Source organism: Mastomys coucha, unplaced genomic scaffold (genome assembly GCF_008632895.1).
Source record: "Mastomys coucha isolate ucsf_1 unplaced genomic scaffold, UCSF_Mcou_1 pScaffold7, whole genome shotgun sequence".
NCBI classification, from domain to species: domain Eukaryota; kingdom Metazoa; phylum Chordata; class Mammalia; order Rodentia; family Muridae; genus Mastomys; species Mastomys coucha.
In genome coordinates this window covers 65,676,962-65,695,147 of record NW_022196913.1, presented here as the reverse complement: position 1 = coordinate 65,695,147, position 18,186 = coordinate 65,676,962, and the positions used below count along the sequence as shown (strand labels likewise).

At 46.9% G+C, this 18,186-nt stretch overlaps 1 protein-coding gene across 4 annotated transcripts in view; it reads right to left on the bottom strand.

Annotated features, from left to right (window-relative positions):
• Positions 1-224: 224 nt before the first annotated feature.
• Positions 225-18,186, bottom strand: part of Dapk1 (death associated protein kinase 1) — a 164,993-nt gene continuing 147,031 nt past the window's right edge. For all 4 annotated transcript variants that reach the window (XM_031359276.1, XM_031359275.1, XM_031359274.1 and 1 more), the window contains 7 exons: positions 16,619-16,841; positions 15,504-15,692; positions 13,664-13,861; positions 12,627-12,765; positions 10,997-11,117; positions 6,203-6,391; positions 225-2,706 (listed from right to left, as the gene is read on the bottom strand). In XM_031359276.1, coding sequence (XP_031215136.1) covers positions 1,474-2,706; positions 6,203-6,391; positions 10,997-11,117; positions 12,627-12,765; positions 13,664-13,861; positions 15,504-15,692; positions 16,619-16,841 — 2,292 coding nt within the window. In that variant the 3' untranslated portion in view covers positions 225-1,473. The remainder of the gene's footprint in view (positions 2,707-6,202; positions 6,392-10,996; positions 11,118-12,626; positions 12,766-13,663; positions 13,862-15,503; positions 15,693-16,618; positions 16,842-18,186) is intronic.

Genomic DNA, 18,186 nt, shown 5'->3' with positions numbered 1-18,186 from the left:
TGGAAGGACCATGGGCCATCTGAGACGGGACATCCAAGCCCTTGGCATTCCCTCTGCCACAACTAGTTTTATGAATAAATAAGCACCCAGGCAAGTGTGGTGCTTTCCACATCCTGAAGATTAGATCTGAATCCCGCATCAGTCACTGCCACAGTGCAGAACACCACGTGTGGAAACCCAACAGAGAGGACAACTTCTTCTGAAACAAGGATTAACCAGTCAAATGCAATAAGCAACCATTTATTTATAAAACAAAAGAAGAGAGGAAAAAAAACCCAAACTTAATTATTTTACGACATCTTATAGATTAAGTAAAAATACCAGTATCAATATATATGTATATACATAGTGCATATATATATGTACAGGTGATATGGTAACATTACATGCTTCTCAGGACAGAAGAATTAAAACATGTTCCCTCACACTGATTTAAAATTCGATCCCAATCTCAATCACCCCCAAGAAAACTTGTTCTTCCCTCTATTTCCTTTCTCTCAGACTTCAAGTGCAAGAAGTGATCATACCAGGACCTCAGCGTGGAGCCAACAATAACGGACTGCCATGGGTTATGAGTTGGGGGGGGGGGTCTTAGCAATTCTTAACACAGGTCTCCATAACCCTACACTGCGTCAACCTTCTACCTGAGAAGGGAGGGAGGAAGGAAGTGTGACCGTCTGTAGGTCTCATGTGCAACCAAAATTGTCTTCTTACAGCAACACTGGCCATGAACACTCTGGGGAGGACTCCTTTCTCCTCTTTCCTTGCCAAATGAAACACAGAGCCCCCTCCCTAGAAAGAGAAAGAAAGAAAGAAAAAAAAAACCCAAACCCAACAAGTCAGAGTGAAGCACCTCTGGCGGTGATCAGTACACAGCAAGGGACAGAGAGGTAGCATTTCCTTGGTAGCAGCTCCGGGCTGACTCAGATGATTCAACACACCCTCTTCTGCAAAAGGCACTCACATATTGTCTGTTTATAAATCATACAGTGGGGTCCAAGCATGGGAGTCTCTCCTACAAATATAAAAGAGAGAAGCTGAGGGGCTGGTTCAGCAGAGAAAAGGATAAGAAATACACATTATGGATAAATGTGTGTGTTTCTTTTTTTTTTTTTCTTTTTTGGTAAGGATAATCAATAAAGGAGTTAAATTTTTTTTTTCATTGAAAAGTTTGGAATCTCAATAAAATTATCAGTAATAAGCAAGGTATTAGAGGACAAGAGATGGAGTCCAAAACACTGACAGGAGGGGCTCTAGCTTCCCAAGTGACCCAAGTGAAGGATATGGTCTGCTCTTGACTGGGGGATGTGTGAGAGGGAGGGAGAGGGAGGCTGGGAGGCTGAGGACAGGGTGGAGGGTGTCTTCAGGAGCAGAAGGACTGCATGGGAATCTGCACTGAGAAGGGTGAGTTGCCCCCTCCCCTCCGCCCTTGCATCTCAGTCCATAAAGACCCTACCCAAGCCAAGGCTGCCCTCACCGGGACACCACTGAGCTAATGGAATTGTAGGATGTGCCACTGTTACAGCTTGAGGCATAGGCCTCCTGCCCATTGCCATCAAGGTTGATCTTGAACACAGAGGAGGCCTTCAGTAAAAAGTCCGCAGCATCCCGGCGCCCCAGCTCCCGAAGTTTGGATATAAGGATGCCCACCGTGCTCTCAGGGTAGGAGGTCCATTCCTGTAGCAAGGCATGCACTGGGCTGGGGAGGAAATCCCTAGAAGCCCTGTTGTTGACGTTGTGTTTGGCCACCATGTCTGGGAGGCCCAAGTTCATGGCCAGAAGGCACCAGTCTTTCCCCATGGGGTCGGGTGGGTCAAGCAGGCGACTCAGTTTCCTCCGCGTCAGGAGACTCAGGTCTGACGCATGGATATCCATGCCAAGACTGGCCTGTGAGTAGACATCATGACACCCAAAGCACGTGATGCTGCTGAAGCTTTCCTTGTACCCTCCCATGGTGTTGGTAAGGGAGTTCTCTCTCAGGGTCTGCGCACGGAAGAAGTCCCGGGGCTGGTAAACCATGACCGGTTCGTGGTGTTCCCTTAGTTGCTGGGGGCTCAGGTAGTGCTTCACCGTCAACAACCCTGGCAAGGTGGTGGCCATGACAGTCTCGATGGTGCTGCACACCGAGTCCAGCAGCAGGCAGCACTTAATCTTCTCCGTCTCCAGTCCACGCACCTGTACCTCGATGCCCTGGCCATGATTGACCAGCAGCACCAGCAACTCAGCCCCACGGTTGGCGATCCTGCAGCCACTCACCCACAGACGGATGTCCGCATCACCCTCCGCGCTCTGCTGGTGGATCCACCGGCACAGGTTGACCTGAACTTTGTGAAAGATGCCACAGGGGAAGGGGGTGAGGTGCTCTACGGGGACGATGCGCACCCCGCCGTACACCATCACCTCATCCTCCTCATCCGCCCAGGAGCGCTGCAGGCTGTCTGTTTTGATCAGAGCAGGGATATCCACCATTGTCCCACTACTCAGGTCTCGGGCGCAGATGTCCATGGCATCCAGTATCTGCAGCAGCTCCTCCACATCACTGTCGGGGACCAGACGCTGGATGTCTTCCATGGTGTAGCGGCCCCGGTAATGGTGCAGGGCTCGGGGCGTCTCCACAGACAGCAGCTTCCCCAGAACATTGGTGCAGAGCCATCGAGGATCCAGCAGCAACACATCCTGCACTGTCTCACTCTGCATGATGTTGATCTGCCAGAGGAGACAACTCAGAGTCACCAGATGGAAAGGAGACCCAGGCCAAAGGCACTCATCACCCAGAGGTCAGTGGGGGATTCCCCAGGAGACTCAGTGAGGCATGGATCCACAGCCTCAGTGGGAGAGGACATGCCAGAATGGGCTGGTTCTCTGGGAGGTCCCTCCGCCTTCTTTGAAGAGAAAGGGAAAGAGGAATAGGAGGCAGGGCTTATGAGGGTGGGACAGGGAGAAAGGGGGTGCAATTGGGATGTAAAGTAAATAAATTAATTATTAATTAATGGAAAAACAAAAACAAAACAAACAAACCAGACCCCTTCTCGACACTGGTTCAGGAATGTCAAAGAAGAGCAAATTCCCATAGAGGTAAAAATTGAAAATATGTAAAGACAGAAATGAAAGCAGCAACAACCAACCAAAGCAATAAGCAAAAAATGAAGGGCGACTTGGAAAGAAGGCGAGATGAGGGAATTAAACGGTTAGTTTCTGATGGAGTCTGAGATGGAATCTAGGGGGGAAAACCCCACAAATGAATAAAAGCAGCTATCAAGAGAGATTTTCAGGGCAAATGGTAACCCCCTGAGAAGACAGTAAGCTTTCCCACTGTCCTGTATCAGGCTGTGCCTGGGCTGTGGACATGTGTTTTATTGAGTTCTGTGTGAGAACAATCTTGTCTTTGGAGAGACTCAATGGTTTATGGGTAATGGGTACAAAATCAATGAAAAAGATGAGAAAAAGGATGCAAAAGAATCAAAATGCAAATTGTCAGTCAGTGTCAGCTGAGATTTGAGGACATGAGAATTCGTGGTAGCATCTGTAGTTTGAGACAAGGTGTCACTATGTGGTCTGGACTGGACCTCATCTTTCTGAGCGCTAGGATTACAAGCATATCTCATGACACATATAATCCATAGCAATGGAATCCCTGCCCCGACTCCAAAAAATGTTTAGGATATTGTAACTACTTACTTTTTAAAAATATTATGTAAGTTTTTTTTTTTTTTTAAAACAAGTTTGCCCCTGTGATAACCTTTCAACTGAAAGAGGGAAAAACAAATGACACCAAATGGCAGCCAGGGAGTCTATTTCCTTAACAGAACAAAAGTTGGAGGAAAAAAAAATATGAGAAGAGAACAAAACAAAGCCAAAAATCACTTTCTCCTTCTGGGCTCTTTTAGGATAGATAAATAATGGTTCCCCGGAGCCGGCTTTCCCTGTAGGGCATTCTGGCGCCACCTGCTGGCCATGGCACTCTACTGCCTTCCTTCATTTTTGAGCCTCAGAGGTAACTTCCCTGGGAGACAGTCAACTTTCACCAAGGCACTGACTGAGTGGATCTGGCTTTGCCACTTCAAGCTAACTAACTACTACTATTTCTTTATGGTCGAGAAGAACAAAGCTTGACACATGGAGGAGGAAGCTGAGGAGCTGCAGTTCTTAACCAGACTTAAGAAGGCTCCATCTGTGCAGAACTGGTCCACATCGCTGATCTCCTTTGCTCTTCCCTCTTCCTTCCAGTCTTTATTACTTAAAGTCTTATGCTCAAGGAGAGAGGGAATGTGATAAGACATTAAGAGGGTTACATGTCATGCTTTAGAAAAATGTCTGGTCAAGACCTAGTAGCTAAGAGAATCCTGTCAAAGGAGAGAGTTTATTTTAATGGGGAAGACACTTTTTATTTCTAGCTTCGCTCCACCTGTCTTCTTCCTTGCATTCAGCTGCTTTACAGTACTGCTAGTCAGTCAGCCAATCAGCTGGCAGTAGACTGAGAGTTTAAAGGCTGGCATCACGGTTTGAGGTCCTTCTGGGCCACTAGCTCTAGATTGACTATTAGTTCCAAAAAGTAAACAAAAAGTAGACAACAAAATAAAATTAAACAAGATAAACAATAGGCACTCCAAACCAATAAACCCAGCTTCTGGTTTTCAATATTCTCAGAACTGCTTTTAATTGTTAATAATCACAGTTGTTGATGTTGGGCCCAGCCTAGCCCACACAGCCACTTGATTTCATAGGAGGAAGGAGGGAAATGGCTATGCCACTTCTGCGACAGGCATACGATGCAGTTAAAACAGAGCTCCCATGCTGGGCTAAGAGTCCCACAACCAAGAGCAAAGACTCCAATTTCTGTCATTTCTGGTGGGTGTTGCTTGCTGGGGAGGTCGTTAAAGGTGTGGTCCTGACAGGGGCACCATGCACATCAGAGTGTCTTATTGTCCACAGGCGCCATCACCATGAAGACTGCTTGTGGGATTTTCTCAGTATTTGTCAGCCCAGGATCGTATCTGGAGCCTGAACTCTCAGTTCCCTCAGAGCAGCCACCCTAAGGCTGCCAGAAAGAACAGGGAGGTAGAGGGTGCCTGAGGGGGCAACAGAGAACCAGTAACTCAGGACAAGAGTAACTAACTAACTAACTAACTAACTAACTAACTAACTAACAGGATCTAGAAGACATCAGCAAAACAAACAAACACACAAATAAACCAGGACAGCAGACCCAAGGCAGACATGCATGGGCAATAGCTGTTCTACCTGATAGGAGTTTGCACACATCTCAGTTCTAATAATGCAACTGGTAGCCTGAGACCCTTTTCTGAATGTCCTGTGCACACATACAACACTCCAAACAATGCATGTAGCAGCCTGTTAACATCCTAGAACCCCCAACCTCCATCAGGCTACACACACACACACCACACACACACACACACCACACACACACACACACACACACACCACACACACTTACTTATACACATACTTATTCCCCCCCCCACTCTCTCTATCTCTCTATCTCTCTCTCAATGGAATAAATTTCTTCTCCTTTTAACAGCCATAAAACATCTAGCTTCTATTCCATTTAGTCATGTCAGTGTATAATGGTAGGAGAGCCATATCCAGTCTGAACTGGTTTTGGTACAGGAGCAATCAGGAAAACTGTGTCCTGTAAGTAAATCTTTGGGGAGAACTCCTTATTAATCATGTTATGCCTATGCATAGATGGCATGGAAATGACAAAAACCAGATGCACCACGGGAAGAGATATTCACAGTGAGCAAAAGCTTACATAGCCCAAACTTGTCAATCAAAATAGAGAGCCTCCAAAACTCTTACAAACTTAGGCCTCTTTTTAGACCCCACAAAGAAGCCACAAGGCTCTTGAGCAACTTCCCCCATGGGGCCTACTGTCACTCTGGCCAGTGTATCTCTTTCTGATATACACTGTTGCTTTTTGCTTTGCTTTGAAAACGGTATTCTTACTACCTTTGTAAACCAAGCATGCCTTCATTTCAAGTTCTGAAGTATCCAGCCCACACTGAGCACTAGTAACACTAAGGAGAAGAGGGAGAGCAGAAATTCCGTAGGACTCGGCAGGGTGAGGAAGAGCAGAAATTCTGTAGGACTCGGCAGGGTGAGGCCAGCCTCCTCGGATGAGATATGATATGTAGCAGAACTCTTGGCCAGCTGGGGCTTTCCCACCCCCAGGCCTCACCTCTCCCGTGCTGTGCAGCTGCTGTGCAATGCGCCTGAGGTCATCCTCAGAGGCCAGGGGGTTCAGCTGGTCCTGCACGTCATACACAAACTGCTGCAGCGACATCAGCTGGTTTGGTCCGTTGAGCTTCCGCCAGGAGGGCAGAGTGGAGATGATCTTCTCACACAGGTGAGTCATGGGAGGGCACCCCTAGACACACAGGTGGGACAGGTTAGCCACTGCACAACCATGAAGCTCTAAGAACTGGGAGAGACAGCAGCATTCATCCATGCAGCACATACCCAGAGAAAGAGGGGAGGTCAGCACGTTACTGGCTCTGGCTTGGTACTGGGTCAATGACTATCCTAGTGCTGTCTTTAGGCAGACTTCATAATCAAACAGGGGTCGGGGGAATGGTAGTGATCTTATGTGCAAGTGATCATCAGTCCTTGCAGCTATATTTCAGGAACTATGGACTCAACTAACGTTCACTAGTGCCTAATGCTTCCCTCATATCGCCCCTGCCTCTAGCTTCTCTCTCTTTCTCCCTTCATCCCTCCTCACTAGTTAGGTAATCATCTTAGTCAGAAGCAGTAAAGTTATGCAGAGTGAGACAGAAAAATGAGAATTTTATCAACGTCAGAGTGGATTCACCAGATCTGCTGTAATATCATTAGACCAATAGTTAGCAATTAGCTTAAAATTGTGGTTTTTTTTTTTTTTTTTTTTTTTTTTTTTTTTTTTTTTTTTTTTTTACTTTTACCTATCAAGGTGGTAAAGCAAACCAACCAATACTTCACATTCCTATAGTCCCACACCATTCTAATTGGAAACCATCTAGGTATTACCTCATTAATTACACAAAATGTTTCTTATGCCACCTTAGTCCCACTTCTTAATTTATAAACGGCAAAGCTGGGGGCTGAAGAGATGGCTCAGAGGTTTAGAGCATTTGTTGTTCTTGCACAGGACGAGGCTCTATTCCCCAGCATGAATATGGTGGCTCCTAACCTTCCATAACTCCAATTCCAGAGATATGATGTTCTCTTCTGATCTTTGTGAACACATACATATATGTATGCAAAACATTCACATGCATACAATCTTTAAAAATGAATTAAAAAAAAATTAAAAAGGCAAAGGTGTCAAGGATGGAGACCATTCATTTAGGGCACCACCTGGATGGGGGTTGGTCTGCAAAGTAGTTTGCAAGGCCACAATCAAGCTTGGGGAATTCAAAGAACCCCGGTTGTCCGAGGCACAGGCATCTTGATCTAGACCTGTGAGGAGACCCTGTCTTCTTCACTGAGTATTTGTCCCCATGTCACAGCCTGCTGACCTGTGGGATCAAGCCTGCCAGACCACTACCATGTCACAACTGAGAAATAGCTCTTGCTATTTCTTTCCCGGTGGGAAAGCAAGGGTCTGTGAGACACAGAGGATGGTGTGCTTGCTGGCCTTGGGTTTTCTGGGGATCCTGAAAGCACACCTGGAGCAAGGGCTCATGACAGAGGCCTGGGTGCTTCCAACACTGAGTACAGGGTGGCCCCACTGGGGGAGAGATGAACTGCACCCTTCACTCAGGACAAAGGAGCCTCCTAAGGCTGTTCAGCCTTTCCCATGATGGTGCTCTTTATCACCTTAGGAGCCTTTGTCTAGGGAACCCTCCATCCCTCACGCACACTGGCATCTGCCCTCACTGAAGCTCACTTTATGCTGCATGACTTTCTTCTGATGAGGAAAAAAAATACCACTTTTCAAACAGGTATAATTCCTTTGAAAACTTTTAGAAGGATTTCTTAGTCCCAAGCTATTTTAAAAACACATTCTCCTAGATTCCCCTGTCAGGAAAGGCTAAAAGCATACAAAAGTGAGGTTCTAGAGATGACGCATTGTTCTGCATGGCTGTGATGGATAATTCTGAATTGCAAGGCTTTCAGAAGTCTCATCTCAGGACTGATTCTTACTGCTGATATGCCTTTCCTGGCATTATTGCATTAATATAACAATTCCTCGGCATTAGCCTGCCCTATTTGGGCAGATTTTCTGCACATCAACGAAGATGTACTCCTTTGTAGCAATGTTATATAGACATAAATTGATGATTCATAATTCCTAATCATGATTCTATAGAATTCATAAATGTACACAAGTAATTTTGAGCCCTCTGTAATATGAAAGCTGCAATTAGAGCTCTGGAAATCTTCACGTGTCATAAGCTCATTGCACTAAGATAGAAAACAGAAGTGAAACAGATTTATGATCAGGGAAAACATTCTTTCTGGGATAGCTGTGAAGCCATGATCTGATAACCAAAGGTCATAAATTGAGAATGAACAATTTATTGTAGGTGCAAGGACAGAAGATAAAATAGTGGCTAGATTTATCTCTATAAAACTCCCATATTCTTGAGACACTAGGCAGATGATTTGCCTCTTGACAAAACCATGCTTACTTAGACATAAGAATTATGGTTTTAAACTCTTAATGACCTGTGGAGCTAGTGGCAGATAATCAATGTTTACTCAATATCTAGTCTTAATGGGAACACATGTAAATATCTCTGTTGTAACTTCTTACTCAATTTATGATTTGGTTTTATGTTTGAAATTGTGAACTTCTGGGAAAAGATGCTTGGAATGCCATGTGATTGTGTATCCTGAGAAGGTAAAGAACTAGGACCAAGGACAATCAGAACAGGGAGAGAAAGCACGGCAGAGCAGATAGAGCAGACCGACTTCTTACCACGAGACAGTTTTTTTCTTAACAGCAAACAGTTTCTTCTTACTGACAAGGGCGGGGCTTTTTCATACTCAATAAAAGGGTAGAAGTTTTTTCTTTCTCTAAGCAATAAAAGTTAGAGCTTGCTTTTCATCCATAATGGGTGAGTTTTTTTCTGCACTGGCGCTTGCTCAATGGAACTTGCTTGTAGGGGCTTTAGGTCCATCCACCAAATATACAGATGTGCATATATAAGTATAGGTGTATGTACGTAAGTCTGCATGGACACTTGTGGAGTTGATGAAACAGATGGTCAGGCCTGACCAAAATGTGAGTGTATAAATATGTGTGTCTCTGTGCATATTGCCTGTATAAAAACTCTTCTTTCTGTGAGCATGACTGTTTTCTGGGTTCACTAGAAGTTAACTGCTCCAAGCCTCCCTCTCACCTTCCAAGTTAGAGGCACAAAGTCTTCTGGGCAAGAAAAAAAGGAACCTTAGCAGTAAGCTCCCCCCCTGAGCTCCCTGCTGCTGCTACACAGCATGCTAAGTACCACAGAACTATAAAGAAGTTTAGAAAGTAAAAGAATTATGTTTTACAGCGCTTACTCAAGCACAGAGAATTATAAAGTAAATATTAAGAGAGATAGAGTTATTTCCCCAGCACTTAATGAAGCACAGAGGGGTAAGAAAGAGTTAAGTTTCCTACAAGGTTGGAGATCATCAGTTTTTTTGGCCTGTGTCTGACACTGTATCTGCTTCAACCCATTCCAGCTGCACATGCTTCCCAGAACCCATCATGATATTTACTGTTCTACATTCATACATTTGTAAGCTTTAATCCACCCACTTTAGGGATATGTCATGAGCAGAATGGTCCAACTTATTTCATCCTAAGCAAATAAGCAGTTGGGTTCATTTATTAAGTAGCCATTTTCTCTATTAAAATGAAACAACACCCCCTTCTCTCCCTCCCTTTCTTGATGCCTGTGTGTTTGTGTGTGCACACAATGTATATGTTACATGTCAAAGCCTCATGTGTTCCTCAGTCACTTTCCACCTCATTTTTTGACACAAGGTTCCTGTCTGACTGATGCAGGTGACCAGGCAAGCTTCCAGGCTCCTCCTGTGTCCTCTCACCTCACTCCCTAGCACTGGGACTGCAAGTGCAGATCTATGCACTTAGCTTTTACATGAGAGCTGAAGATCCACGCTCAGGCTTCTGTCTGTGCACTGAGTACATTCCTAAGTGAGCCATCTCTCTGGCTCAGCTTCTTTGTGTGCTAGTGCATTTCTATGGACATTCTGATTTCTGGGGATACTCTCTAAGCCGCCTTAACTGTTTTGATTATAAAAACCACGGAAACATGTTTTCTCCTTTCGTTTCAGTTTCAAGATGGAAAGCCCAATGCCCTCCATCCCATGGCGATTCTGTGCAGAATCATATTGCATTTGTGCAAATGGGGAAAGTGCAGCACTCCCTCATATTTTACCTGCAATGAAAACACAGTCTCTTTCAGTGTGTCAATGAGAACACAATGTCTTCCAATGTGTCAGTGAGAACACAATGTCTTCCAATGTGTCAGTGAGATCACAGTCTCATCTAATGTATCAATAAGAACAGTGTCTTCCAATGTGCCAATGAGAACACAGTCTCATCTAATGTGCCAATGAGAATAGTCTCATCCGGTTTGTCTTCACCTATCAACACACATCCTTCAGTAAATTTTGTTAGTGACTACTTTTCTGAATTTGTTACACACACTAAATAAGCAGATTAGAATTGCTGTTGTGGTTTGTAAAAAGAAATCTTATATTTAAAGAAGCCAGAAAACACAATAAGAACTTGATGCACTGTGAGGTGGTCCATTATTGTCCATAACAACCCTCATCTACTACTTTGTCTGTTTGCCTCTTCCTGCCTCTTCCAGAGTAACAGGAAAATATCACCTGGAAACAGACCTTAGTCCTGGCTTCTACTGTCTACCTGTCCCCCTGAAAAACCAAACCAAGCTGCGGACACGAGAGTGGGGCCAGCATGCTGGCTAGTGCTGGCATCCCACAGTGGGGTCCCCGCCTCTCCATGTGTACTCACCGAGACAATCTGACTCCGTATTTCTTGCAGGTGATTCCTAAGAACCTTAATGTCCTTAGACCCAGATGCTCCTGCATCTAGCACAAACAGTTTATTTGAGACATGAAGGTCATTCCCGAACCTACGGCAAGAGCAGGAGTGACATCAGCTCTCAGTCAGCTTTAGGTGTTCCCATGCAGTGGCCATGTTCCATCTGGCCCTAGTGGCTGATGGGAGGAAAGGAGAAAGGGTCACAGAGACCCTGAAAGAGCCTCTCTGTCCCTACAGTTGGGTGAATCCTGCTGGTCCCTCTGGTAAGTCGATGTACTCCTTCAATCACACAATCAAGAGTCTGGGGTTTCAGCACAGGTAGAGGAGGAGAATGTAGAAAGACGTCAGAGCCTCCGGATGCAGAGGCTTATGTGTCTGCTTTCCAAGGGAGAGAAGGAAATGCAGAAGATGACAAGCAGAATAAGAAAGTTACATCTCTGATCTAAAACTATTCACATAAGACCTCCTTGTATGTCGAAAGAAAACAGACTATCGATCGATCGATCGATCGATAGATAGATAGATCTCATTGATAATTCAGCACCCAAGTGCCAGTAAGTTTCAGGAAGCTGCAGGTTCAATCTAGTGTTTTTAGGACTCATTTTTATTTTTATTCATGTGTATGTATCTCTGTGTATATGACACCTGTGTTTGGGAGCCCACAGATGCCAAAAGGGGACATTAGATCCCCTAGAACTACAGTTACAGGCAGCTGCATGTGTGGGTGGCTGGGAACCAAATTCAGGTCCTCTCAAAGAGCAGCAAGTGCCCTTAACTGCTGAGCCATCTCTCCAGCTCCCAAGTTCAAACTCTTTGATGGAGCCTTGAAGCCTGCTACAGTTTGGATTTGGTCTGTCTCCAGGGGTGCCTGACATAGAGGCTCTGTCCCCAGCATGGTGATATGTGTTGATGAAGTAGCTTCCATGGGACCTGTGACATCTCAAGAGAGCCCAGTCCCTGAACCTCTCTGAATTCCTACCCTACATGCTCTCCACCATGATGCCACACAGCAGGAAGTGATGTTATCCAGGGGATGACACAAGGACTGATGAAATGGGGTTTAGACTTCTCTCCTCCTAAGCTAAATACATCTTTTTGTTATTGCCTATCTGACTTGAGGCATATCGTTATAGCACCGAACATTCCTAACAGATTCTAAGTTTAAATGTTATACTCTTATACTCCTTTATAAGAGAAAACAAAGGACTTATACGATCTCACTGACAGGAAAAGCACTCTGATCTTTTCCATTCTTTCTGGATGTTAACCGACGACGTAATTTCCTAACCCAGCCGGTGTCTTACAACTTGTTGGAAAATGAATATTGATGAGGGCAGAAGTCTGTGTGGGGGTGCTGAGTGAGAAGAGGAGAGTGGCCTTTTGCCATGGTCTCTCTCGCTCATTGTTTTGATGGAAATGGAAAATTCAACAAAGGATCAATCAGTGATGAAAGTTCCTCCAGCCACCACACGCCAGCCTACCTAGCATGGCCACATGTCCTTTGCCCCATTGTCTCACCTGACCTGTCCCCCAGTCCAGATGCTCACCCCACCCACTGGGATGCCACCCTCACCTATTCCCACCAGGAGGCCACCCTCACCTGTTTCTGATCTCTTTCAGCAAGGATGTATCCTTATCATATCCAAACTCGCCGCCAGCAGGCCGAGGGATGTTCATGATGTCAGCATGTGTGGCCACCAGGACGACGCGGAGAGGGTTCTTCAGCTTGCCTCCAAATGCTGAGGGCGAAAGTACACCCTGTGAGAGTCTCATCTCCTCTCTGGCTGCGCTGGCCTCACGCCTAGACCACCTGTACAGGTGACGTGCCATCTGTGCACAGACTCAAGGGCTTCATTATGGAGTGTGGACCCTGGTCCGGATTCTCTGCTAGAAACCTCAGCAGAGACCAGCGCAGACTGCAGCACTGAAAGCAGCTCTTGGGGGGCGTCTTTAAATAGGCTTTGATGTGTCGGTGGGAAAACTGCAACCAAGGTCAGCTTTCACAGTGGGGCAGGGGGAGAGCTGTGGAGGAACCCTTCTGAACGTTAGCCATATACCTGACACCGCCCAGAGAGAAGATGTCTCCAACTCACACAGGCAGGACCATTCCTTACAGAAGTGTTTTAAAAGAGATATGACAAGGGAGAAGTAAGAGGCAAAAATGGCAACCTCTGGGAGGTCAGCCAGCTCATGTTATGAGTCTGTGTTCTCTGGAGACAGAAGCTGGCTACTGAACATCACTCTGCAGCAGGGACCATGAGTACACTTGCAATAGATCCCAATAGACACAAAGTCCCTTCCATCACCCTACCCTCTAGCCAGTGTGCTGAGGCCAGGTCACCTGCTCCTTTTCACCAAGGCCACATGGAGATGCAGACTGAAGGATAACCCTTCTGCTGATGAATGCCCCAGTACTTTCCAGAAGGGAGGGAGCCATGGATGGAAGACCCCACTGTGCAGTCAGCAATGACGCCCTTAGTGATGACGTGAGTCAGAGGAGAGAAGTGGCTATCAAGGATGGCTCAGGACTGGGAGGCAGCCACAGCCGGGAGTGCCACTCTGTAGGGTCTGAGTGTAGCCAGCATGCGGACCCCAATAGAAGCATCTCCGGGGAATGGAAGGAAGGGCCTCGCTCACCTATGGGTTCTTCAACCGGGACCAGAGACTTCAAGAAACTAAGCCAGAAAATCACTTGGTTCAGCTGGATCTCATAGGGTTCTTCGAGACTGAAAACAATGATGTGGATGGATGTGGGATCATTGGCAGCGAAGTAGTCATAGCAACAGAAGTACACAGGGTTTCCAGAGAACTCCCATACACTGAAATCACCGACTCCTGCAGGGAGAAAACAAAGGCTGCAGTCGGGAAACACTCCTGTAACTTCAGTGGCTCTTAGCACTCTAGGGGCTCTGCACAGGGCTAGTGACATCTGCGGCATGTGTCTGTGTAAGTCCCCATTTCAGTGCTGCCCAGCCTCTACCACACACACATCCCTGTCTCTCTCCCTCCCACCTCCTAACGGCTCTCATTAGGGATAGCCTTGGCTATTTATCTGCAGCACAGCTACTCTGAATCCCTTGCAGATGTATCTGTGTGTTATAGGTGTACGGGGCCCCAGTGACGTTGTGGAAGTGTTTGTGTATACAAACAAACTTTGTTTTTTGTTTTTTGGTTTTTTTTTCCCCTCACTTTCATATTATTATATAAAGAGGTAGAGATCCAGTCAGGAGAAGAAGAGTTCAGTCCTCTCCGGTTCCATAGGGAAATGGACTGAACACACAGAATCACGTGGTTTTAGATATACACATCCTCTAATTGGCAGCTCAGTCTAGTGTGGAAAGTTCTGAAAACAGAAATAGAGCTTTCAGCCCTGAAGGCCTGCTTGGTGGTAGCGATTTTGAGGGTGAGGCCCAAATACAAGCCCCTTCTTTCTTCACACTGCCTGCCCAGTTCTGTCCTGGGAAGCAGAGAAGGCACAGAGATTGAAATGAAGGAAGTAGACACGGACTTTAATCCTGGTCGTCGGAACCTGGAGCTCTCTGACTGGGTCCCCTAACCAAGTAGCACTGTTTTCTCTGGGGCAGCCGTGGCGGACCCTGCAGTCTATGTTCTTACAGAGCTCCGAGGTGATTCCCAGTGTTAAATCATGACAACTTCAGATGTGCGATGAAGCTAGATTATCACTAGGTACAGGATAATCATAGGGCTTCCCCAGGATGTCTAACTTGTGGCACATGGGCCACATTCCAGTATAGATAGGAGACACCTGTGACAAGACCTGATGATGTCATGTCACAGTGTTGAAGGGACATACTGTGATCCTGCTATCTTCTGAGAGCCTCCCATGATGGCAGGCTCTGACACATCTCTCCTCCTGCCCTCTCAGGATCCCCACCAAACTGTGCTCCTGTTGAGGCATGGTTTTCCTCTCCTGAGGATCTGTGAGCTGCAGGCTCCAGAGACAGGATGGAGAGGTGGGGCATGGTGGGAGGAGCTCGGGTGCAAGGCCCTCAGAAGAAGTTAACATGGGCCTGTTACGTTAACACCCTTGAGAGTTGGTTATTATGAAGACGGAGGCTGGCCGCCTCTGGTTCTGTCTCAGCCTTCGTCTTATAAGCAAACAGACAACAAGAAGCCGTGCAGAGAATCCCCCATGACGAGCATTCGGTATGACGGCCCATGTGCTTAAACAACACCTTTTCAAACATGCTTTATCAAACCATGAGGGGCTGTGTGCATCATTAGAACCTCTCACCAGACAGGTCCTCAGCTCCACATTTCAAACTGTACTAACCAACCAATCGGTCACTTAACAAACACCCACCGAGTGCTAGGGGCTTTGCTAGGTGCTGACGGCTCCCTACCATGTAGTTTTACTTTTCAGGCAGGTGAGCCTGTCATGACTCAGGCCTGCGTTGACTGGGAGCCCTACAAAAGGAAAAACCAAGTTCCTTCCCTCAGAGTAAGTGGGGTGTACCGTTCAAATAAGCATTCTGGATGTCGATGGCTTTGGTGGACTGGTCATCGGTCGAGCAGTGGAGGTGGTGAGATGGAGCCACGAACACTTCCAGCATCCCTTTGGTGAGGCCTGGCTCGAACATCATGCTGCGGCTCCTCACGCTCACGTTCTCACAACCAGGGTACAGGTTGTTAATGCTCACGGAGACTGCAGGCCAAAGGGTTAGGACTCAGGACATGGTGCAGGAACCCCAAAGCAGGCAGCAAAAGAAGAAGGGTGGATGGTAAGGGAAGACAGGGTAAAAGGGGCAGACGGAGATGGGCCCAAGGAAAAGCAGGACTGTGGGGTCCAGAGTTGGGGGAAGGTGAGGGGGGATTAGATACATGCACGCTTCAATGTATCTTTCCATAGACTCCAAGCCTCCCGAGAGCATTACAATGTATCTGTAGATTGTAAGCTCTGCAAGAGCATTAGGGATCCCTAGGAATGTCTCCTGCCCGGCAACCATGTCCAGGACAACCACCTGGGAGAGTGGACATGATTAGCCGGCTATGGGCTTAAGCTAGCAGAGGAGGGCAGGCAGTATTTGGCAGGTGGCCTTTCCTTCCTACCCCTCAGTGATAAGTGTTCATGGCATGGATAAGAGGCCAGGACAGGCTTTATGGTAGCAGGGTAAGAGTAATAGCTTACGAAATCACAGGGAGGAAATATTGTTGACTACTGCCCTCTAGTGGTAACAGGAGGCAGACTTGAAGGGAGACCCTCTTTTTAGTTTGAGGATTCATTGGCAATTTCCTAGGCAGTCTGTCAAGAGTTCCTCTCAAGAGGCTGGAGGTTTCCTTCTATCCTGTACAGACACAAGGTAACATCCAGAGCCCCGCCCCCAAGGGAGCTACAAAATGGAGTGAGACGCGTGACAGCCAGTGACAAGTGTGTTTGGGTTCCCAAGTCCCCAGCACTGTGCGGCCAGTGTTTGTCTCACATCAGGATGCCAGTGGGTTCCTCCAGTGGTGAGTGAGGACGTGCGTGCTACATCTTGGCTGAGGCCTCAGCCTTTACTCTGAGCATCTCTCCCCCGGAGAAGGCAGAACCCAACAACTTGAGGACTTATGGCCACCACCTGGAGTGCCTACCTGTCGGCTTAGTAGCCAGGGGCGACGGTGGGAAGCGGGTGGAGTTGGTTGAGGACAGTCTGGGCCGGCGCCTTCTGAAGAAACTCCTTAACAGCCCACACTTGAGTGATTCCACCAGGGTGGATTTCCCAGATCCTGAATGGCCAAAGAGTTTGAGTTTGATTCTGGGCTGGAGATTCTGGGTGGGTCGGAGTTGCTGGATGAAGAGTCCTCGGTGTGTGTCCTGATGGAAGAAGGAGAGACCATGTTCTCAGTCTTGGGAAAAATGAAGTTCTGACCGGGCTGCACCCTATGAGCCTCAGGTTTTCTGGTCCTGGGTCTGTACTCCCTACTCTAGTTGGGGATACATTATTTTGCTGTTTCCATGTAAATGTCTTTCAACCCGGAAAGACACATGGCATTGCAGTCACTGTTTGGAAGTGTGGGATTCAGCGACTCTAGTCTATCCCATGCTGTTATCCATCCCTGCTCTCTCACTTCAGAAACCTTTTGTCCTGTCTTTCAAACCTGCAGTCACTACCCTTACCATCTGTTCAGCCCCTGGCAACCTCTGCCCTCTATCTCCAGATCTGCCTGTTTCTACAGCATCTGGATACTAACAAATCAGGTGGAAAAACCTGTGAAGCATTAACATAGACATGAAATAAGATGAGCCTCCTCAGACCAACTAGGGGCCAGTCCCTCTGTGTGGCGAGGCTGGGGCACTGGTGATATAGTGACGCTGTAAGAGGGTAGAGCCTGCCCCTCTCTGGGCTGTGAGTTGGCTCCTGAAGGGCCACTGTCATGATGCACGCAGGGCCTCTCTCTATTTGTATGAAAATTCTGGTTCCTATCACAAGAGAGTAGGGCCCATTCTGGTATGTTTGAAAGATCTAGTTTCTTTATGGCTACACCACAAGAGGGCAGAGCCTACTCTTTTATGAGACCAGAGAGAAGGCATCACAAGCCGATGTGTGCTGTGGGAGGGCTGAAGGACAGCAGAGTGGTCCTGCTCTATTCCTTCTTGGACCTATAGGAGAAGCATGAATCTCCCCAGAACAAGCCAGTCCTCAGACTGACTCAGCCATGCATCTGTCCATAAACACAGAGGCCTCCAAGTTGGCAGCTCAGTGCTAAGAACTTGGAAATTTAGACCATCAGATCTATAATCTGGAAGAGATCCAGCCATGTGGACAGATTGACTTGGGGCATAACATACATGCCCTGGATGGGATATCTTTATCAAGAGGCACAGCATGTTCAGAGAGTTTACCTCAAGTGTCTTAGTTAGGGTTTCACTGTGTAAACAGACACCATGACCAAGGCAGCTCTTATAGAGACAATTTAATGTGGGCTGGTTAACAGGTTCGAGGCTCAGTCCATTATCATCAAGGTAGGACAGCATTCAGACAGGCATGGTGCAGGAGGAGCTGAGAGTTCTACATCTTCATCTGAAGGCTGCTAGTGGAAGACTGACTTCCAGGCAGTTAGAATGAGCATCTTAAGCCCACATCCACAGAGACACACCTACTCCAACAAGGCCACACCTCCTAATAGTGCCACTCCCTGGCCCAAGCATATACGACCAT